At 51.0% G+C, this 21899-nt stretch overlaps 1 protein-coding gene across 2 annotated transcripts; it reads left to right on the forward strand.

The window, feature by feature from the left end:
- Window positions 1-14920, forward strand: LOC135281167 (uncharacterized). Of its 2 annotated transcripts, none has more exons than XM_064389792.1 (4): window positions 1-489; window positions 8765-9786; window positions 9916-10088; window positions 10812-14920. In XM_064389792.1, exons 2-4 carry the CDS (start codon window positions 9378-9380, stop codon window positions 11187-11189), a joined length of 960 nt encoding a protein of 319 aa, XP_064245862.1. In that variant the 5' UTR covers window positions 1-489; window positions 8765-9377; the 3' UTR covers window positions 11190-14920. The 2 variants fall into 2 exon arrangements, with proteins under 2 accessions (XP_064245862.1, XP_064245861.1); XM_064389791.1 differs by having other exon boundaries at window positions 1-158.
- The last annotated feature ends 6979 nt before the right edge of the window (window positions 14921-21899 follow it).

Genomic DNA, 21899 nt, shown 5'->3' on the forward strand with positions numbered 1-21899 from the left:
CAACCGAACAAAGACGACAGGCGCTTTTCAAACAGCCGCTTCCCTGAAAGTTGGCTGCGGTAGAGCTGGGCTGCGCTGGCTGCTCCCGGCCGCCGGAGAACGCGGCAGCGAGTTGGTGCCGTCGCCTGAGAGGACCCCGGCAGCCGTCGGGAGTCCCTGTACGTGGGTCCTCTGCCCATTCGCTTCTGTGCATTGAGCTCGTTTGGGTGCTGGGAGCGGCGTGGGGAAGGATGAGAGGAACCCCCGGCAGTGGTGCGGGCACAGGGAAGGTGCAGCAGGACAGGGCTCCGGGCCCGCGGCCGTGCGGAGGCTGGTGCGGTTCTGATGTTCGGTGTCGGAGCTGGGAGTGGCATGCCTGATCTGAAGTGCTGTCCTCCAGCCGCTTCTTAAACTCAGAAGCCTGCCCAGCAATTTTCCAGCGAAGTGCAGATTCCTTTAGATACTGCCCATGTGTTGGTGGACGAGCAGCAGATGAAATAACAGAGCTGTGTGAGTGCTGCTTTTGGCTCTTACTTCAGTGCTTTTCTGTCCCTTCCCTCCTGCACTCCCAGGCTGCTGCTGAGGACAGGCCATTTACAGCCACCTCCGCAGGTGAACTGCTCTGCTCCCGTGGGGTTGCGCTAATTGTCTCTAAACGCTGCCTGAGGCTGAGGGCGCTTGTCCCGTGTGTTGCGCCGACTTGCAACTTGCTTCATTTGTCCTTCCTATTAATTGGCTTTGGGTTGTGGTGGCAACTACAGAGAGTTCTCCTTGAGGCCCTGGACATCCAGGTGATCAGTGGGTCATTCGAATGCCCACAGCAACACTGGCATTCCTGTATCATGGTGAGGTGTGAGCACCCTGTACAAATGCGTAGCATTTATGGGGTTTGCGCTGCAGCACTAGCTCAGCCCACAGCCTCTGGATGCTGGTGTTTTCCCTGTGCTGGGAGATCTTTGGCCTGCCTCCTGTTCAGTCTGTCACTCCTGCACGTTTATGAGAGTAGGAGTAGATGCGTGTGGCTCCAGAGGATACAGTCTGTGTGGCTTCCTTAGAGGAATTTCAGGGTAGGGCATTTGTCTTCTAAGGACTCGGAAACTTTTCATCCAAATGTGTAGAAACGGCTTTAGTTGTCATTGCAGGGAGTTGAGAGAGTTTCCAATGGCTGCTTCCAGTTGTTGAGTAGCTACATAGATTTGGAACAACAAAAATAGGACATTTTGGGATTTCTCTCTAATCTACAGAAGGGTGTGAATTTAGAAATTTAGTTGAAATACTTACAGGTCTATTAAGCTATCTGCTGTAGTTTCTGAACAACTGGTCCTCTCTTGAGGTCTAAGGCTATTCTTGCAGTGCACACTGGTAGCTAGGCCATGAACAGGTTTAGGACTTCATGACTGTCTGCCTCTGGATGTGTCAATGCATACATTTGTATATTTCAGGGCTTTTCGCTTAAAAACCGTGCTTTGATGCTCATTTTCCTGCAACACTCTTCTGTCCTGATGCTGTTGGAATACACCTGCTCAATGCTAACTTAGGCAAACGTCCTGGTTTCACCACAAGGAATAAATACTGTGTTACACTTTGCAGTGATTTATTTGTTTGCTCGTAAGGCATGTGAAAGACTAGAAATTCAAGGTGTGCTTGTGGTGCAGCCAGTGCAGCTCTCTCTGCTGGAAGGGCTGTGTCTGCGGACAGCAGTGACTCCAAGTACATAATGCTTTACAGAGAGGTACAGGTAAAGGCAGGACAGTGAGATACTTGGCATTTTTGTTCTTGTCTGAATACTAAAGTTCACTTGATGAATTTGTTCAGTGTGAGGGCAAAGATAGATTTTGGAGCCAGAATGTGAAATCCAGCCTGCTCCTCTCCCACAGGCCACTAGGTGCTCTGTGAAAGCATCTTGTTCCTTCAAGCTGTGGTTCTACAGTTCTTAATACCATGTTTGGATGCTCCAAATAATTTCTTAATACATACCCAACCTTTACCAGACACAGCATCACAACCATGATGAGTTTGTCAGACCAGGTAAAAATGTTGAGGGTGACCTCTGGGTTTTGGGCTGTGGGAGACTTGATGCAGTGGAAAGCCTTTTGTTGAAGGCTGTCAGTGTGATTTTATAGTGTCTCTGCTCTGTGGTGTATGGCCTAGGACTTGTTCACCAATAAGGGAGGATTTTCCAGTATTCCCGGTACTGTTCCCTTTCTCCCCTCAAAGATGAGGTAACAGTACTAACAACACTAACACAGTGTTGTTACCCTGTGATCCCAAACATCCCAACACACTTTATCTTTCCACCATATCTCTATACCCTGTTCCCCAATGAGCTCCAGGCTGTAGAAGCATTGTCTGAGGCAAGGGCAAGCTATGTATACCATTGTACTAAATTTTTTTTTTTTTTTGCAACCCCCAAAACGTAAAAGAACCTTGTGGAGATCCAGCTTTCTTCAGTGTTCACATTCTGAAAATCTTAAAGTAGAACCATAATTTTTTATGTTTTCCATGTTAGGATCTGATTTTTAAAGTGTGGCCAGGCAGGGGTAGCTCCTCAACTGCTCTGAAAGCACAGCAGTTGTTAGAGCAGGTGGTAGAGCAAACCGAGCTATGGGCTCTAAACAGCTCACTTCAAATCCTGGCCAGACCCAGCCCTTTCTCTCTGCCATTCTGATGTCTCAAGTACAACTTGATTAAAATCCCTTCTGAGGTTATCCCTTCAGACAGCAGCACTGTCTAAATTCATCTGACCTATCACCTTTTGATAAAACCTATAACAGAGCTGCTCCATCACCAATTTTACAAGAAAGGGTCAGGTACACAGGTAAGGTGGGATGCTGCGTACTGTTAGATAATGTTATTGCTTCCATAAGGCTTGGCAAATCCCACAGAACAGTGGCACTGAGTAAAATTGTAGCCTAGGAGAAATGACCATTTTCCCCTGGTGCAGATCTTTCTGCTTTGGCAACATTTCAGCATTGGACACCTAATACCATTCATCTTTTTCCGGGCTAAGTTCCACTGAACCACCTTGGCCAGCTCATTGCCATTCTTGGGTCCTGTGCAGGGCCAGGAGTTGGACTCAGTGATCCTTGTGGGTCGCTTCCAGCTCGGGGTATCCTGTGATTCTGTGAGCCTTTTCTGATTACCTGTCTCCACAGAGCTATGACTTCCCAGTCTGTCCCTACTGCAGTGAAACTGTTCTCTGCATTAATAGCAAAGAACTATCCATGTCCCTTCCGAGCTGTGCCAGGCAGGCTCTGGACCAGGACCCAGAGGGCAGGAAGCCCAGTGGAGGATTGTCCTCCCTATGGACACATGAGTGTGTTCAGAGCACAGTTCTCTGCAGGGTGAGGATTTGGGCATCCCTAGCAGACTCCTTCCACAATTCCTTTGCTCTACTTGATATATTTCTTGCTGTCTGAATCTATATCTGAATCCCATGTAAACCAGCACTGTCTTCCCTGCGCTTCTGGGAGATGTTTATAATAATTATTTTCCCTTCCAAGCTGATGCAGAGTGAAAAAGGACTTGTCTTGCCAGGTTTTGCAGCAGCTATTCAGAACACTACAGGAAAGCAACAAAACTAAACAAGATGAATGAGTGTCCCTCCTCAGCTGCTTGCAGCTGCTCCAGCTTCCCAGGCTGTGCTGGGCATCTGAGAAGGAGGTCTGGAAATCAGACACAAAGGAAAGTGTGGGCAAGAGAGCCTTGTCAAGCTGTTTGTAATCACAAGGCCCAGATCTGACAGATTTGGCTTGTGTCTTCTTACAAGGTCCATGAGGATCAGTCCCCTTTTGGCAACACTAAATTGATTGTGAACGAGGTAAACTGTTTCCCATGCCTTGGTAAACCAGCCTTGCACTGTACAAAGAGCATTGAAAGGAAAGAGACATAGCCACATCCAACTTTGTTCTTCGTGATCTGACATGGACCTTCTTAGGGCAGGAGTATTTTGCACTCTGTGTAGCACAGCAAGCCCTTAAGCTCAACATGCTTTGGGATGTTAACAACATAAAGTGTTTGTTTTCAATTGCTGAGACCAGACAATGAGCTTTATCTTCTTGCTCTGCATCTTCATGCTCCCTGTGGGCCACAGCTTTTGCTTTTCTCCTTCCTCTTCATTCACATCTGTTCTCAGTATCAGCAGTTTGCCTCTTGGGTGAAACCTGTTGCTGCACCTCTGTATCTGCTGCCTCATGACTTTGCTGCTCCTGAAATAGTGGATCGGAGCTTATCGCTCTGATTAGGACCATCTGTACATAAATGCCTCCATGTCTCCGAGGCTGTTCCATCTCGTGGGCCAGGCTGGCCACAGGCTTGATGCAGCTGAAACAGCCATTGAGAAAACACAGCCCCGGGGTAGCACAGTGACCTTTGCCATGTCTGTTGAAGGATTGACTCTTCCTTGCTTCACCTCAGCATGAATTCTAGAAGCAGCTTGCTTGTACCTCCCTAGGATAAAAACTGCCTGTGTCCAAGAGCAGCTGTGAGACAAAAGGGAGAAGTTAATCTTCCCAAACATGAGCCAGCTCCACGGTCACACAGCTAATGTTTCGTCCTTGGGGAATTTGTCATTCAAAGCCAGGTAATCAGGGCTTCAGAAAAACTGTGGGAGAGACAGGTGGCAGTGGCTGGGGTGGATGTGTGTGCAGGCAGTGAGGGAGCTCTACTCCAAGGACTTGCAGGATGGACACTGGGGAGGTCCTCTCAGGTTCACCTCCTGGAGTGGGGGCTTGCACAAGCACAGGAACAGGTTGTGCAGAGGAAGAGCCTGCTTGGCTTAAGGCTGGTGGTTACATTACTTGAGTTGCAGGAAGACTGAATTCATGCTCTTCCTCTTTTTTAGACCTTAAATCCACTCTGCTCTGAAAGGAAGTCTGGAGCATGCTGTCTTCTTTCTCCTCCTCTGTTGAGGCTGTTTAATTTTGTATGCAGTATTATCTGGGCCAGAGCATATGGGAACTAAGGAAGCAATCCTGGTGATGGGAAGGCTGCTCCAGGCTCTAGGCTGTGTTTTTGTGGATATAGCTGCATGCAGAGTTATGGAATAGAGCATTACCAGCAGTAATACTGGGGTAAAGGGCCTTTCTCAGCTACAACTAAGTACATAAAGACCTCAGACATTGCAAGCATTCAGCAGCAGCTGAAGAAAGGGTGGCTAATCTGAAATTTGGACAGACACCTAAATTGGCAGACTGGAGTAAGATTCCTGTTGCAGGTGTGGTGGTGCAACAAGGCAAATGTGTATGTCCAGCTGGCTGTGTAAGGTCTCAGAAGCCAACCCACTAAAGGGAAAAACTTGTAGCTTGTGGTGCTGCATGACAGCCCTCTCTGATTGGAACTAAGTAAACTGAGTGATCCAGTCACTGCATCTTCCCCGGGGATCCTCATCCCACTGCAAAACACAAAGGGTGTGGCAGGAAGACACTTTCATACCATGAAAAGCCATTGCAGCTTGCAGGGGAATAATCTGTGGCTGCTGAATCTGGGTTTGCCGAAGGACTTGCAGCTGTGGCTGGAACACAGTGTGACAGCCAGGGAAGCAGAGGCAAGCAGGATTTCAGAACAGGGACTTTTATTGCCCACACTCGGCTCATGGCACCTGGTCTTTGTATGGAAATGCCAGCCAAGCCAACTTTGTGGTGCTGCTCTATTTTAGAAATAGCAATGGTTGAGTCAGTCCAGATGAGACTGTTTCAGGATTTTCTGGAGGAGATGAACCCCCTCTGTGTTCCTGATATCCACAGAAATGGAAAGCGTTAGATGCAGAGGGTGAGCTCCCACAATTGCTGTGACTTTTCTTACACAAATGTGCTCCTTTTTCCTATCCTCCTGTAAAACCAGCACTGGAATTAACTTTTCCCAAGTGGTGAAAGAAACCATTATAGGAACCCTGTCACTCCCAGCCTGGCCCTGGAAAGCAAAGGGAACCTTATTAGTCACAGGTCTAGAAAATCCTTGAATCTTTCCCTCTCATTGAACTGATTTTTGCTTTTCCTTGTGCAAAAATTATTGGAGAGTAACAAACACCTTAAAGGCCAGGTGAGTGTAAAGATCTCATCTCTGTTGTGAATGTGTAAGTTGATAAGGTGTGTGCATAGCACAGGCTGCAGCTCCCTGGGGAAAATACCCTCTGGAGAGGAAGAAAGAGGAGATGATGTACTCAGTGTGGAAATGGGGAGCACATTAGTACAGGAAAACTGAGTTTGCAGCAATACCTGATAAATAAAGTTATATGTAGAGATGGAGCTAGGCCAGGCTGTTGCAAGGGCTGACTGTGGGATCTTATGAGCTGGCCTTCCAGTAGTTGAAGGGAGCTTACAAGGAGCATGAAGAGATATTTTTTACAAGGGCATCTAGAAATAGGACAAGGGGGAATGGCTTCAAGCTGTCAGAGAGTAGGTTTAGATGAAATATTAGGAAGAAAGTCTTCCCTGTGAGGGTGCTGAGGCCCTGGCACAGGTTGCCCAGAGCAGCTGTGGCTGCCCCTGGAAGTGTTCAAGGCCAGGTTGGACGGGGCTTGTATGAACCTGGGAAAGTGGAGGGTGTCCCTGTCCATGGCAGGGAGTGAAACAAGATGAGTTTTAAGGTCCCTTTCCATCCAAAGCATTCTGGATTCCTCAAATCAGGAGAGAGAATGAGGTGCTGGAGTGAGTCCAGAGAATGACAGTGAAGCTGGGGAAGGGTCTAGAGGGTAAATCTTATGAGGAATGCCTGAGGGAGCTGGGGTTGTTTAGCCTGGAGAAAAGGAGGCTCAGGGGTAACCTTATCACTCTGTACAACTACCTGAAAGGCTTTTCTCCCAGTGAACTAGTGACAGGACAAGGACGTAGCTTCAGGCTGAGCCAGGGGAGGAGTCTGGTTGAATATCAGGAAAAATTTCTAATTTCTTCATAGGAAGAGTTGTCAGGCATTGGAATAGGCTGCCCAGGGACATGATGGGAGTCACCATCCCTGGAGGTGTTTAAGAAAAGACTGGATGTGGCACTTAGTGCCATGGTCTAATTGACAAGGTGTTGATCAGTCAAAGGTTGCACTCAGAGGTCTTTTCCAATCTAATTCGTTTCTGTGATTCTGTGATCTTGGAGGAAGTTGCTGGAATACTGCATTTTATGGAATAGACTCAGGTTGCTTTCACTGGTAACCCTTTTCCCATACCTGACAGGAGTGGAGTAGCTGTTGTGCACTTTGTCTGCCCTCAAGGTGTAAGTGAGCAGGGTTGGAACTGGTTTTTGACCTGCACTTATGCCTGCACTTGCCTCTTGCATCTCCTGGTCAGCTGCTGGATTCTGACCCCCAGTCTGTTTTGCAGCGTCTTCCTGAAATGGCTTTTCGAGTCATGGTCTACCTCTGATCAGTAAATAGATTTTTTTGTAGAGCCCTGCTGCAGAGGCAAGTGCTGTTCTTGAAGGATAAGGAGCTTGGGTGAAGCCTTGCATTGATGGCATATCTCCATGGAGCTGCTGTCCATATCCATGCCCTGAAGCCATCCTGGCCAAACTCCTCATCCTGCTGCTCCTCCAACAAATGGAGGGTTCTGAGAGTACACTGTGAATTTGGAATGCTGAATTTACATGGGGTTAGTGGAGCAGGGATAGTCTGTGCCTCCGATGAGCTTTCCCCAAGCCCAGGAAAGCAGGGCAGGGTGGTGGGATCTCAGTCGAGGGCTGGGGAAGGGCTGAAGGGGATGAGCATGTTATGAAGGAGGGATTTGGGACATGGGTCTGGTACACGGAGAGCAACACTTTCAGTGGAGAAGAAGCTGGAGGAGATGCAGTGTGGAGTTGGTTCTCCTCCAAGGTGGTCTCCTCATCTTCCCTGTGGAGGCTGGGTGAAGGCTGCAGCCATGGCTGTTGGCTTTCCTGGCATTTATGTAAATGATATGTTTCTGTCGCCAGCTGCTCAGGTACTCCAGTGTCCTCTGGCTGTGTCTGGAGACACTGTGGGAGGAGAGCAGAGTATATTGCCAGGGCTCAAACTCCTCACACCTGCAGCTTTAAGGTGGTGGTCTCCTTGGAGCATCTTCCTTTGATGTGGGGAAGGTTAAGAATTTCTGACCTTTTGCTCTTGCTCTGCAAGAGCACTGTCCACATCCAAGGATGTGTGTTTTCCAATATCCACTTCCCCAGCTCTTATCTACAAGGTCCCTAATGCACACAAGCAGGGCATGGGGTTGCCTCTAGACATAAACAGAGCTGGATCAAAGTAGAGCCTACATCTTTGCAGCTAATGTGTCTTTCTTTTACCACGGAACAAGTAAGATGCAGAGGGGCAAAACTCCTCTATCAAATTGACTCCATTTCTCCCCGAGGCTGATGCCCACCAGTCTCTGTGCCTTCTTGGCCAACATAACACATTATTGTCTTTTTTAAGGTCCACATGAACCTTGGGAATTGTGGTTTGGAAAAAGTTCCTATATCACATCTGCTTGGCAGCAGCCATTTGAGGTAGTCTCTAATCGGAAGCATTTTGCTGTCTTCTGTGAATTCCTGGAAGATATGTATTTTAGTGAAGTGAAACCTAAAAGTATGTCCTTTAGGGAGCAGCTGCAGCACTGAGGGTCCAAGAAATGCCTGCAGATTAAGGAATTGGTAGAAAGTGGAAAATACTCTCCACCATAGTTGTGCAGACACATACATGTGCATGCATAGGCATATATAAGGTATATCCCTGTGTGGTACAGGCATGTACCTGGTGTGAGAGAAGAAGCACAGGAAGTGCAGCCATTATATTTATAGTTGTGCCTTCTTTACAAGTGTATCAGTGATTGCATTTGCTTCTCCCAAAGGTACAGGACGGTGTCTTCTCCAGACCCAAGGGCAGGCTCTGCAGCACCAGCAGTTCCCACATGGAGTTTCTACAGTTCTGCTTGCCGTGACCTTCTGGGCCATCAGGGAACCACAGTGGAGTCCTGCCAGCCTTGTGCAATGACCCATCACTTGCCAGGACTCTCTCCAGGCTTCCTGAGACACTGAGTTGCTGCTTGAGATCCTGACTGCTTCTGATTCCTCACTGCTGCTGGCAGGGTGGGATTGATGTCCAGTTCAGGACACTGGGAAGAGCCCAGCCCATCACCATCCTCTTTGCCCTTGGCAGACTGGGGGACCAAGCTAGACCCCTCTCTCTAAAGGGGCTCCACGTGAGCAAGGGACAGGCTTGGAGCTGTCCATATTCACTCTGGTGGGAAGAGCCACCTCCTTCACCCTTTCCACCTGGGAACCGTGTCACTGCTGGGGATGGCAACACATGGACTCAGAGCAAGGACCAGGAGCCTGGCAGCAAGGCACTAGCTGAGCCTGAGCGCCATCACGGGGCATAGAGCTGCTGGGGGGTGCCAGCATCCCCACCACGGATGCACTGCGGGGATGTAGGTGCCGGGCGCAGCAGGAGTCCCGGCAGCAATGGGCCGGCTGGACGACCATGCCAAGAGGAGGATCGTGGAGCTGCGCAGGGCTGGGCTGAGCTTCCGCAAGATCAAGAAGGTGCTGGAGCTGGATGACATCCGGGTGACGCCGCAGGCCGTGTACCTCTTCCTCAAGAGGAAGAGTGTGGAGCCGGGGTCAGTGGCCCCTGGCTGGGATGGGGACCAGCCCTGGCCCCCGCTGCAGGGGCATGAGGCTGAGCCCCCCAGGCTGCTGGGCACCCAGCACCCTGCACTGCCCTCCGGGGATCCTATGGGCAGCCGGGCACCCTGCAGGGCTGGCAGCCAGGACACCAAGGAAGGCATCCAGATTGTCAGTGTGGCCTCACTCTGCAAGGACGGTGGGCAGCTTGGGGACACTTTGGCTGTGGGGCTGGCCCCTGGAAATGGTAAGGCCTGGCTCCACTGGGGTTTACCATGGCCACTTCCTGGCACTGATGGGCTCATGAAAGGGCCCCATTCCCCACTGGAGACCCCCAAGGGCCTCCTTTTAGGTGTTTCTCTCTCTGTTGTTGCAGGTGATGACAGCTCCACAGGCACAGTCCTGGCACCAGGAACTGCTCTGGGGGGCCTTGCCCCCCTGCCCCAGCCACTGCCCAGCCGAGGGCAGCTGGTTACACCCCCCACCCAGAACTCAGCCCTGGTGGTGAAAAAGAAGACAGTGGACAGGGCTATCCTCCTGCAGAAAAAGGTAGGATGGCAGGATGGGAGAATCCATCTGCTCCAGCCAGGAGCTGCTGCCATCTGGCCAGCCCTGCACAGAACCCTGTTGCATCTACACCATGTGGTGGGGCAGGCTTCTGGGGGTGAAAGGCTCCCAGAGTGCCCCCAGCCTCTGCTAGCTGCACTCCCCAGCAATGCTAACCCTGACACTTGGTAAATATATCTGGGAAGCCCCCCTGGGTGGGGATGAGGCCATGCGTCCACCCACCTCCAGCCAGCACTTGCAGCTGGCCATGGAGATGCCAGTCACGCCAGGCTTGGCCTCCAACCGGCAGCTCACAAACCTCTTTTTAAGGCTTGGTGTCAGTACCATCTCAGGAGGTTCTTCCAGCCACCCAAGGCTATAAATCAAAATCCAAGGTATGTTGTTTCTGTCCCTGCAGAGAGCAAACACAAGCCTGGCATCAGCATGGGCAGCCCCACTGCTGTTCAGCAGCACTCACCCAGGATGGATCAGCATGTGCCAACAACATGGTGCAGCAGGGGCTCCAATGGAGCTTAGGGGCTGGGTGGGGCTGAAGCGCAGCACATGGTGAGGTCTAGAGGTCTGCAGTGAGGTGATGCCTTTCTCTGAGAGCTCTTCTCTGAGCCTTGTAGCTAAGTGCAGAATAAATCCCTTGTTAAATTTGCCATTGAACATGCAGCTGGTAATATTTCAAATTCCCTTCTCTCCTGCCTTCCACTATTCCAGGTCAAAGATGCCAGCACTCAGACTGCCTTGCCAAACTCTGTGTGTCCAGGAAATCACAGCCTTGCTTGGGGCGGACCAGTGCCCCCAACTGCTCCCAGCTGCCCTGCCATTGCCGAGAAGCTGGATGCTGTACAGATGGAGGTGCAGAAGCTGAGCCAGGCCCTGCATGCGGTGCTGGAGCGGCAGTGCCGCCTGGAACGCCAGCAGGAGCACCAGCAGCGGCTGCAGCAGGAGGTGCTGATGACACTGCAGCAGCTCAGCTCCACCGTGAGCCACGGCGCTGTGCCAGCCACCCAGTCCTGTGGCCCCTTCAGCAGCATGGCTGAGCCCTCACCCAGCATGCCAAACTTCAGCCAGTTCAAGATGGAGCTGATCTGAGCTCCCACAAGGCCTGTGTGCGGCAGCAGTACTGTGCTAATGGAGCCAGATGGAAAAACCATCTCTCAGAGGCTGCCTAAGGATTACATGCAGCGCCCAGCATATAAGGTCCCTGGTGCCTCATGTTCCCAGCCTTGCTGACTGGAAGGGGCTGCCTGGCACAGAAGGCTGGACAGTGGAAGGCTGAGGCCTTGCTCCTCCTGTGCTGCTGATCGTGGAGGTGACTGGGGCCTATGGACCTCAGCAGAAGGCAGTTGCCTGCAAGGAGAAGATGCAGCTAACATGGACACAGCAGGGAGGTGGGACTCCAAGGATACAGGAAGCTTCCTTCCCATGAGGGTCAATGCCATGGTGATCAATCTTGCCCTCCCCTCCACAAAAGCTTGTTCAGTAAAAATGTGTCTACACCACGGTTCAGAACCAGTGTGGGATCAGTATCTGCCTATTCCCTACCCCTCACCCCAGCCAGTGAGCAGGCTGGATCTGTCTGGCTCACTATCACCATGCATGGAACTGCACAGGGTGCAGAAACCCATGAGGTGAGACCAGCGCTCCACACATGATGTTTCTGGAGCCTGGTATCAGCTGCTGCACCATTAGGGATAGATCAGACTTGTAGGAAACAATCTTTACTGAGCAGATTTCACCCTCCTCACCCCACAAACCCAGCAGATCTGGAGTCTGGTACTGCTGCTGCTCACTGTCTGGCAAGATACGGGCAGGACCATAGCAGTAAGAGTTGCACCTGGGCAGGAGATGATTAACTGGGTGTTCAGCTCTCCTCCAACCGGTTTTCCTGGGCAGGATACCCTCCTGGCTGTTGTAAGGGCTCTCCCTAGAGCAGGCTGCTGGTGTTGCAGAGCTGCTCTAGCAGAGCAGGTCATGATGCTGAGAACTTCCTTGCCTGACCCAGAAGGGCATGGCGGAGGCTGATGGGCCCTCACTGAGCATTGGAGTCCAGAAGGACCAGAGACTGGCCTTGCCTGCCAGCAGGAAAGGTCTGATGGGGTGGCCTTGGCTCAGCACCCAGTAGTGAATCCCAAGGGGAGGCAGAGCATGCGTCCTTCCCCCACATCAGCCAAGCAGGCTTCTGTCTGCGCTGGCACCCTGCTTGGCACAGTCTGTGCCTATGAGAAGTCCCCAGCCTGTTTCTGAGGTCTCTTTGAGTCCAAGGTCAAAATTAAGAAGGGTAAAAACCAGTGGAGGTGTTTGCGCACAGACACACACACGGAGCTGTACACATGCACAGATGTAGATGCCTGTGGCAGGTCTGTGCAGCAGCAACCCGGTGCTGGGGGGAGCTGTTCACCCGCTCTGCTCCCCCAGGACACGTGGCTGGCCCCAGGGCTCTCAGGCCCAGCTGTGCCCAGGAGAGCTAGAAGTCTGCTGCCATCTGCCTGCGCTCATTCATTTCGATCTTGGTGTGATTTTGGGGATGGCTGAAAAGCAAGAGATGAAGAAAAACACGTGATCAGTTGCTCTGCTCTTTTGCACAAGGCAGCTAATCTGCACCTCAGGTTTGAAAAGAAGAGGCTGGATGACCAGCACTCAGCAGGCATTTTCCCAATGTCTCTGTTAACATTTCAGAGAAAAAGAGGAGCAGGACAACTGCTGTGCCCTGGCATGTGTACTTAAAACTGCGCTGGTTTCTGAAAGAGCTTCACTAAATCTGACTTGGGCTATTTCTTAAATTATTTATAAAAAAAGAATATATATATATATATATATATATATATGTATATACATATATATATATATATATACACACTGGGTTTTCTATTCCCCAAATGCATTCTAAGAACTTTCCTCATTTCTAACTCTTGCACATCAGCCCTTTATCCAGTGCTAAAAAAAAACCCAGCAAAAATTTATAAAAATAAACCACCTGGGCTGGTTAAATGACCCATCCACTGTAACATTTATTTCAGACAGACGTACAGCCTGAATGTTCAGCTGCTGTTTGCCTCCTGACCACATTAGGGAACACCAAGTTATTATTGAATATAGTGTCATGTTATAACATGGAAGGTGTTTTCCACCAAGGTAATCCTAAGGTGTCTGTCATTTCCATCCTGCTCCAAGGAAGAGCTCTTCCCTGTGGCCACAGCATCATCTGTTGTGTGCCACATGCCTTCAGCTTTCTGCTCTCCCACCACAGCATGTTGTCAGTACCACTGATGGCCCTTACACTGCACCTACTGACATTCCCAGCATGATTCAGGATTTACAGGCGTTATCTTAACCTCCTGCAGAACCTGCAGTCTGCACTGTCAGAAGCAGAGGCTTTGTGAAAAGGAAGGGACTTCTCTGCAAGAATGAGGAGCAGCATGTTGAACGGTCTGAAGGCAGTGTAGGTGTTTAGCTGAGTAAAGGAGCAGGTCTCTGTGCAGCAGTTAGAGAGGAGGCCCTGGGGAAGGAGAGGGTGGGGGATGCACAGCACATACAACAGTGGTTTCTCACCTTTATGAAATAAGAAGCCAGGCCAACAAACAATAACAGGAACAGGAGAGATCCTATAACAAACAGGGAAATTTCCCAGCCCTGGAAGGAAGATGGGGGAACAAAGGCAGAGAAGAGGCATTACAGCCATGACCTTTCCCAGCATGGGGGAGGCCTAGGAGGTCACACATTCCGAATCACAGAATGGGTTGGGTTGGCTTGAATTGAAAGGAACCTTTAAAGGCCATCTAGACCAATCCCTTGACATGGACAGGAACATCTTCCACTATTCTAGATTGCTCCAAGCCCCACCCAGCCTGGCCTGGAACACTTTCAGGGGTGGGGCAGCCACAGCTTCTCTGGGCAATAACAGGCACTCTTTCTCCCCTGCTACAGCCTTTGTGACATCCCACCTCTGGACAGTTCCAGCCTGGGTGCCAGTAGCTGCTCCCAGCAGTTGGGTCTCGGGGCTTCCTGGCTGTGTGAGTAAGAGGTCCAAAAGCAAGGGCCTCCCCACTGAAGCCCAGTGGCTTGCCCACATGTGCCCTCTCCTGTGGAGATGTCACCTGACCCTGGTCCCAGCTCCACTCACTGTGCTGGAAGCAGAGTCCCTCCTACTTACCACCACTGTGTGACATGAATGGCATATTTCTGGGGGTGACACACATATTTTGGGGGGTTTTCAGAACTCTCCCATCCATGGAGAAGGGATGGGGGCTGGCCAGGAATCCCTGGAGACAGATTTTGATGGACTGCTCCTGCTCTGGATGCTGAGCCTACACCTGGCCCCAGACCTTCACCAGTGAGCCCACACATGTCATGTTAAGCTCTGCCAAGAAACAACAGCACATTTTGGGTGGTCAGAAACCCTCTGGTGTCAGGGATCACGCTGCTCCCATGACTTTGTGCCCTCCTGGTCCCATGCTCTTCACTTTTCTCCCCCCACTGCTCTGAAATCATGCTGCCATGCTGCATCACTGGTAACTTGAGCACATGCTCAACCTTTCTTTTGGTGACAAAAGGGACTTGAGGTTGTCATCCCACCCAACAGAATACTTTTTACTACACTTTGTACCTCTACCCACTGGACAGAATTGACTGACTGAAATTGTTCAACTGGGCAAAAAGGCATTTGGATTAGGGAGACAGAGCATGGCAGCAGTCTTCCTTACAAAACCAGCCAAAACCCAGAAAACATTTTCCCTGTCCCTCAAAAGCTGTAGTCCCTAAGGCCTCTAGAAGTGACTATTTGGTCTGGGTACTTTGAATAAATGGAGGAGTTGGGAACCAGAGTTCTCTGGACTGCAAAGGGCTGTTTACTTTGTGGGTTTAGGTTTGTCTGGCAGACACCACAAGGGTCAGCAGAGACTGCCGTTCCTCATGGGGCCATCCAGCTTGGCCTCACGAGCAGCCCAGGTCACATTGTCTCCTGTTCCCCTCACTGAAATCCCAGTGCCCACTACTGTTCCTCAAGGTCCCCTGATTCCAGTGCCAGCCTGCAGGGTGGGCTGGAGCAGGGACTGCCCTGATAAGGCAACTGTGGATGAGCAATTACAAGGGAAGAGGGCACTTGAACTGGGCACAAGGAGATGGGTACCAGCCTTGCAGGTAGAGGTCAGAGACACTGCAGGAGCACTCCTCCTCCAAGGAATTCACTCTGTCCAAAATCCAGCCTCCTCCTGTGGTGCAGAGTCCACATGGAACAGTCTAGGGGAAGAGGATATGTGGTTTTTCTGGGTGCAGTTCAGGACTGCTAGTAAGCTCCTAGCTATGTGTCCCTTCCAAAAGACTTGGCTTCATCCCACCCTCTCCTGCCTCCCACTCTCCTCCGCCCTCTCCTGCCAGGTGAGTCTTTACTTCTGGTCTTCTACCACTGTACACCAGCTTGGCTCCTTTGGCAGCCTCCCAGGGAAGTGGGGAAGAGGCATGTCCCACATCTCATCACAAAGCCCAGTACAGAGCAGTCTCTCATGCTGGGAGAGAAGGGAGAGACCCACTCTTGCCCCTCTCATGAAGACGGAAGAGGAATTTCCATTTTGCCAGATCTTGGCATGCTGATCCAAGTGTGATCTTTGCAGAGGCTGGAGACCCCCTGTACATTTCCTTGCTGACTCTGGGACAGCACTGAGGCACAGGAATTGGTTTCCACAGATGGGCTGAGATTAGGGGGTGTGCTGGCAGTTTCCCTGTCTGTGCCCCCATCACCATGAGAGACCTGGAGCAGGGGGTTCCTGCCATTGCTGCAAATCTAAGCCTGCAGAAAGAAATCCTGATCAGGGCTCAGCTTGGCCTGAGCAGAGACAACTCAAATTAAATACGTGGCCACCTTCATATAATACAGTAGATATAGAATGGCTTATAGAATGGGTTGGGTTGAAAGGGACTTTAAAGCTCATCTTGTCCCACCCACTGCCATGGGCAGGGACACCTACCACTAGCCCAGGTTCCTCCAAGCCCCTCCAGCCTGGCCTTGGACACTGCCAGGGATGGGGCAGCCACAGCTTCTCTAGGGAGCCTGTTCCAAGTCCAGAGAAGCCCACGCTGGAGCTCTAGGTGCAGGTATTCTCTTGGGCTGGCAGCCCCACACCCACACATTGGTGCGTGAACCGCTTCTCTCCCAGTGTGTCCCCTTTCACAGCAGCAGGTTGCCCAACAGCCCCTCTCCCATGCCATGGAAAGCTGAGGGCAGCCCCTGTCCCAGCCGGCCCACAGCAGCCTGGTGGGATGCCCTGCTCCCCTCCCTGGCTGTGAGGAAGCAGAGGTGGGGATCTGGCCAAGCCGTGCTGGGGACAGCTGCTCGGCAGTCCGGGAGAGGGCTCCAGGAGGGCAAACTGCAGCCCTGTGCTGGCACTGCCACAGCGGTCAGGGACACAGGCCTATCCCCAGAAGAGTCAAAGCTCACTGACATGTCACACATCTTTTTTCCCACCTCTAAATCCCACCCTGGGCTCCAGTTCCTGGTACTCCATGATGGAGGTTGGCGGGAGCTGAAGCTGAAGCAGGAGCTGAGGCCAGCTTTCACAGACCCATCGTAGAGATGGGTCCATCCAACCCCTCCAGCTGGAGAATATGTGAACTTGGCCAGAGCAAACGTACTTGGTTTGACTGGCTTCTGCAGGAGTAAGATTGCTGCCTCAGTACAGCTAGACTCCCACACCTAAGAGTTTGTCCTCCAGGATAGTTTTCTAAGCTACAAATATATATACCTGCCCCTGCATTTCATTAACCTATTGCTCCCTCTTCTCACCAGGAACTTTCCTAGAGAAGTAAACTCACCTATCACGCTTGCAGGGCACAGTGTAAGATGGCCCAAGGAAGCCCAAGTGTCCTCCAGCTGTGCCAGGCTCACCTGTGTAAACCAAGGCATCCACCAAGTTCTCTGGCATTGCCTTCCCACCGGCAGGAATCCCATTGGTGCTGTACACAGCTATAGTGCTGGAGCCTTCACTAGTAACAGAGATGTTCTTGGAGGTCAGGTTTGTCCCATCTGGAAATGCCAGGGAAATAGATGATATTAATATCTAGAAGATGTTAGGCTGAACTTTGAGTCTGACAGGACAAGCTGGCAACAAGGAGGACTCCAAGAAATGAGAAACACAGTAATGGTCATGACTGAGACCAAGTAAAGCTGCAAGGAAGCTGCTTGATGTGAACATGTTTCCAAAAAGATCAAGGTTCGTCTGAGATGCAGTAGTCTTCATGCAGCCCAGACAGAAATTAAGGTGAACATGAGTAAGAATGTGAATGTGTTAAGGTGAACAAGATAAAGGAATATGCTGACAAAGCACCAGCTGAGGATCACGAGGAGGCAGCACCACTGCAGGGTTCAATGAGCATTACAACATGAGGGAGCAAGTCATAGGCCTAGTGGGCCCTGCTTCTCCTGAAATCCCCTTGTCTTGGTACCAGCAGGAGGAATTTTTGGTCGTCCCACCCTCCTGCATTAGCAGAGGCACATGGGGAGGATTTATCACCTTCTCAACTGGAGTATGACAGAACAGCCCAGGCAGAACAAATAGAGGAAAAACCAGGAATGAAGGACAGGAAAGGCAAGGCAGAATTGTTCTCCATGTTGTGCACCCTCTTCCATCTGTTTCCTCTAAAGTGCTCAAGCCCCTGCCCATGTGTATGAAGACAGACCCCACTCCAGGCCCATTTCTGTTGTAGTGTGCTTTTATACTTTGTAATACTTTGTAATAGTATGGGTTTTGTATCCCCTTATTTTCCCAAATGATGTACCCCTTTTTGTACCCCCTCTCTCTACCTGTGTAATCATTCTCCTGTGTTGAGATCATCCCCAAATCCCCGCCCTGGCTCTCTGTCAGTCACTCAGCATCCCATCCCCTCTATCCAGAACTTTCGGTCAAAGTCGTCGAGTGATTAGTCCGAGGCCAGGGTCAGCCCCCGAAGTATTATTTTGTACACTATCCCAAATGTCCATCCCTAAGGTTGCATCCCTGGAGGGTCCTTTATTGGTCAGCAAATGTATCTACCCTCGGTTTCCTCCCCCCCTTTAAATGTAACTTTGAGATTCCTTTGTTTTACTCTGGGCAAGGGGCACCACTGAGGTGTGGGGCTCCTGAGGAGCTCTGAATAAACCTTGGGCTGGCCCCCTGCTGAGAGTCGGCCTTTTACCCTCTACCGATGTCTCCAGTGTCTCTTCTGATGCAAAGGTGACTGGCCTAGCTGCCCTCAGTACCCTCGGGGCACCAGAGAGTGTCCCCCCACTGTCAGGGCACCAGAGAGTGTCCCCCCATTGTTGGCCACTTTGGGGCTGCCCCCCTGTTGTCTGCTGACCCGGGGCTGGCTGGGGTTCACTGGGAGGCACCCCCAGAGAGAAGGAGACACATTTTGTTGGACTCACCATGCCCATGTTCTTCATCCAGCACAAACACAACAGCCCTGTGACTCCAACAGTGCCCTGCAAAGGGATGCTGGCATGTGCCTTCCCTGCCTTCCCTGAGAAGAAGACCAAGCTGAGCCCTCTGGGGCTGGTGCCAGGCTTCCCCTCCAGCTCCATGAAGCAGATGTGGGCATTGCCACTGGCCAGGCACAGCTCACTGATGTGGATGGCAGGAGGGCCCAGCACTGTGAAACTGCTGCACAAGTTCTCCCACAGTGGTGTCCCCATGGTCACCTGTGGGGAGACACAAAAGCTGTTGCCACCATTGACCCTGTAATTTCCTTCAGGTGGAGTCACAGCTGCTCACAGCATTATCTCTTGTTCACCTGAACACCTCCTGAGGCTCCCTGGTGAGGCAGGAGGATACAATCAAAATCACAAAATGGTTTGGGTTGGAAAGGATCTTAAAGCTCATCCTGTCCCACATGGGCAAGGACACCTTCCACTATCCCAGGCTGCTCCCAGCCCCATCCAACTTGGCCTTGGACACTTCCAGGGATGGGGCAACCACAGCTGCTCTGGGCAACCTATGCCAGGGCCTTACCACTCTCACAAGGAAGAATTTCTTCCTAATACCTGACTTAAATCTGCCCTCCTTCATCTTAAAGTCATTCCCCCTTGTCCTGTCCCTCCAAGCCCTTGTCCAAAGTCCCTCTCCAGCTTTCCTGGAGCCCCTTTAGACACTGGAGGGGACCCTAAGGTGTCACCAGAACCTTCTCTTCTCCAAGCTGAACAACTCTCTGAGCTTGTCTTCATAGGAGCAGGGCTCCAGTCCTCAGAGGATCTCTGTGGAGATTTCATCTGGACTTGTTCCAACAGCTCCATGTATCTCTTGTGTTGGGGGCAGTACAGGACTGGTGATTCTGTCTCACACCAGTAGGCCTGGCTGCTTTTCCTGTTGTAGAGGACCAGCCAGTATCCCTGGAGGTCGAAGATGTCTGTCCAGTATAGAAGAATTCAATGTATACTGCATCCTCTCCTTCCCCAGGGTTGTCTGCATTCACCTCATTGTTGAGTAGCTTGGCAAGTTGCACAGAAGGCCCTGGAGTCCCTTCTGGTATCTCTGATGGGACACCTGGAAAGCAAAAATGTCCCAAATACGGGCCTAAGCACCCAGCTCCAAGGAAACAGACAATGTTGCACAGTATTTTGCTGGGATGAGACAAAATTTAGCAGAGGACTGAAGATGTTGGCTCACACTTTTATCATTCATGTCCTTTATAGTCCTTAGAAGAGGAGTACAGGCAACACACTGGTTAATACCAGCTGTAACAACAGGGCTTGCTGTTAGTTCAGACAATGAGCAATATGGGCTCTAGCAGCAGGATGCAATGGAATTGGATGAGACTTTTGCCAGGTTGCAGAAAGGGAGGGAAGAATATTTCCCTCTTCTAGGAGAGCCAGATCCACATGTCCACCCTCAAACACACAATATCCCCCATCCTGCAAAGAAGATCATCAGTACCTGGAGGCAAGTCCAGCACATTCATATCCCTGAGGCAAGACCTTTCTGCTCTGATGTTCCTTCCATCAAAGTTCATAAATCTGGGTGTCTCCAGGAAGGCCAGCAGAACACTGCTCAGCTGCTCTTCTGACCTGGCAGTCAGCAGAGTGGCAAATACAAGACCCAGGTCCCTGACAGGCTGCTTTTGGCTCTGCAGAGGCAAGCAGAGAACTGCCTTGGTTTCCCCAAGTCACCAAAGACCCACTTCCTCCTGGGACAGGCCCAGGGCTCACCAGCTCATCTCTACCAGAACTGTCCTCATGGTCAGACTGACTCGGGGCAGCTCATCCCATCAACACAGCACTGGGAGTTCTGCCTGTGCCTGGGGCAGAGGCACCCTGGGAGCAAGCCTGTGTCCAGCTGTGGGAGCACCAGCACAGGAAGGACATGGACCTGCTGGAGCAAGTCCAGCAGAGGCCATGAAGATGACTTTGTGACTTAGAATGGAATGGTTTTGGTTGGAAAGGACCTTAAAGACCATATTGTTCCAATCCTCCTTCCATGGGCAGGACCCATAGATCGTATGGATCAGAAGGTCAAGTAGACAACGAATGCCGTGCAGAGATGTCAGTCCTGCTGCCACCTCTCTGGCTGCCAATGCCCAAGGCCAGAGCAGCTGGTGGTCTGCGTGCTGAGGCAGCTGGGGATGAAATGCTCTGCAGAATGTGGAGGAAGAGCACCATGCTCTGCCCAACCCTGGACATCTCTGCCATCAGCACCAAGACCAAATCAGATGGATCCACGCCAGGAGGACACAATGTGAGAGGAAACATGGCCTGAAGATCAAGAGCATGTGGGCATTATCTATGGGAGGTCCCTAGACTGCTCTGCTCCTGCCCAGCTCACCTCTGAAGTAGGCAGAAGAGACTCCAATACTGCTGGATGCATTGAGGGCCTTGACCAGAGTCAGCAGAATCTCCTCCTGCTTCAGAAGGCACTCCTGGCAATCTAGGAAACAAAAAGCCCAGTGTTACCTGGCCAGTGCTAGCTTGGTCATGGGATACAGCTCATCTTGGATGGGTGCAGGTCCATTCCTGCTTATCCCTGTGGGACCAGGGACAATTGAGTCTCAGATGTGGGAGCAAGAGGAGCAAAGGAAGGAATAGGAATGTGCTGTGAATGAGTGGTGACCCTGACGTGGCTGTGGGCTACACCTTCTCCTGATATGGTTGACTACACTCTAGTCTCAAATCATGTTTCAGGCCCATCCAGAAAGGGTGAATCTCTTCCAGCCATTAAGCCATGACCTTGGTACTGACAGTTACACCCAGAGGTCTCAGGTCTGGTGCTTGGCCATGCAGACAACAGGCAAGAGTGTGCCACGATGGTTTCTTGATTATTGCCTGTCTCTAACACTCCTCACTCCTCTTCAGGCACTTGGCCCCTTGCTGCCTCTGTTCTTTCACTGCTCCACTGCCCTCTACCCACTGTGTCCTCTTTCTCTGTTCTCCCATCTCACAAAAGTCTGAGGATTCTAGCATTTCCCTTAACCCACAAAGACAATAAGGAACCCAAAAATAAAAAAGTGAACTGAACCCAGAATGAGCAGTAATCCTGCTTCCAGTCCTTGGTCTGGATGAAACAGGGATTTCCTCCTGAGTCAGGCAAACAATGCTGAGGTCCCTTCCTCACCCTCATTTTGACCTGAAATTCCATTCTGAAGCTAAGAAAATTCTTTTATAATTGAAAGCAGTACTGAAGAATTTATTAAACTGACCATTACACTTTCATAAACAATAAAATATTAATGTTACAATCAGCAATCAACTGATCAGGAAATTCCTCAAGTACTTCATTCTGAAGCTGCACCAGGACCCATGTGGAGAGGTGAGTATCTATGGCCTTAGACAACGATGGGACTCAA

The sequence above is a fragment of the Passer domesticus genome, chromosome 15 (genome assembly GCF_036417665.1).
Source record: "Passer domesticus isolate bPasDom1 chromosome 15, bPasDom1.hap1, whole genome shotgun sequence".
In the NCBI taxonomy this organism is placed as follows: domain Eukaryota; kingdom Metazoa; phylum Chordata; class Aves; order Passeriformes; family Passeridae; genus Passer; species Passer domesticus.

Bases quoted from the DNA above. Each gene is read 5' to 3' on its own strand.
- LOC135281167 (XM_064389792.1), top strand. From the start codon at position 9,378: ATGGGCCGGCTGGACGACCATGCCAAGAGGAGGATCGTGGAGCTGCGC. The intron at 9,787-9,915 runs GTAAGGCCTGGC...CTGTTGTTGCAG, and splicing joins GGGGCTGGCCCCTGGAAATG to GTGATGACAGCTCCACAGGC. The intron at 10,089-10,811 runs GTAGGATGGCAG...CCACTATTCCAG, and splicing joins CTATCCTCCTGCAGAAAAAG to GTCAAAGATGCCAGCACTCA.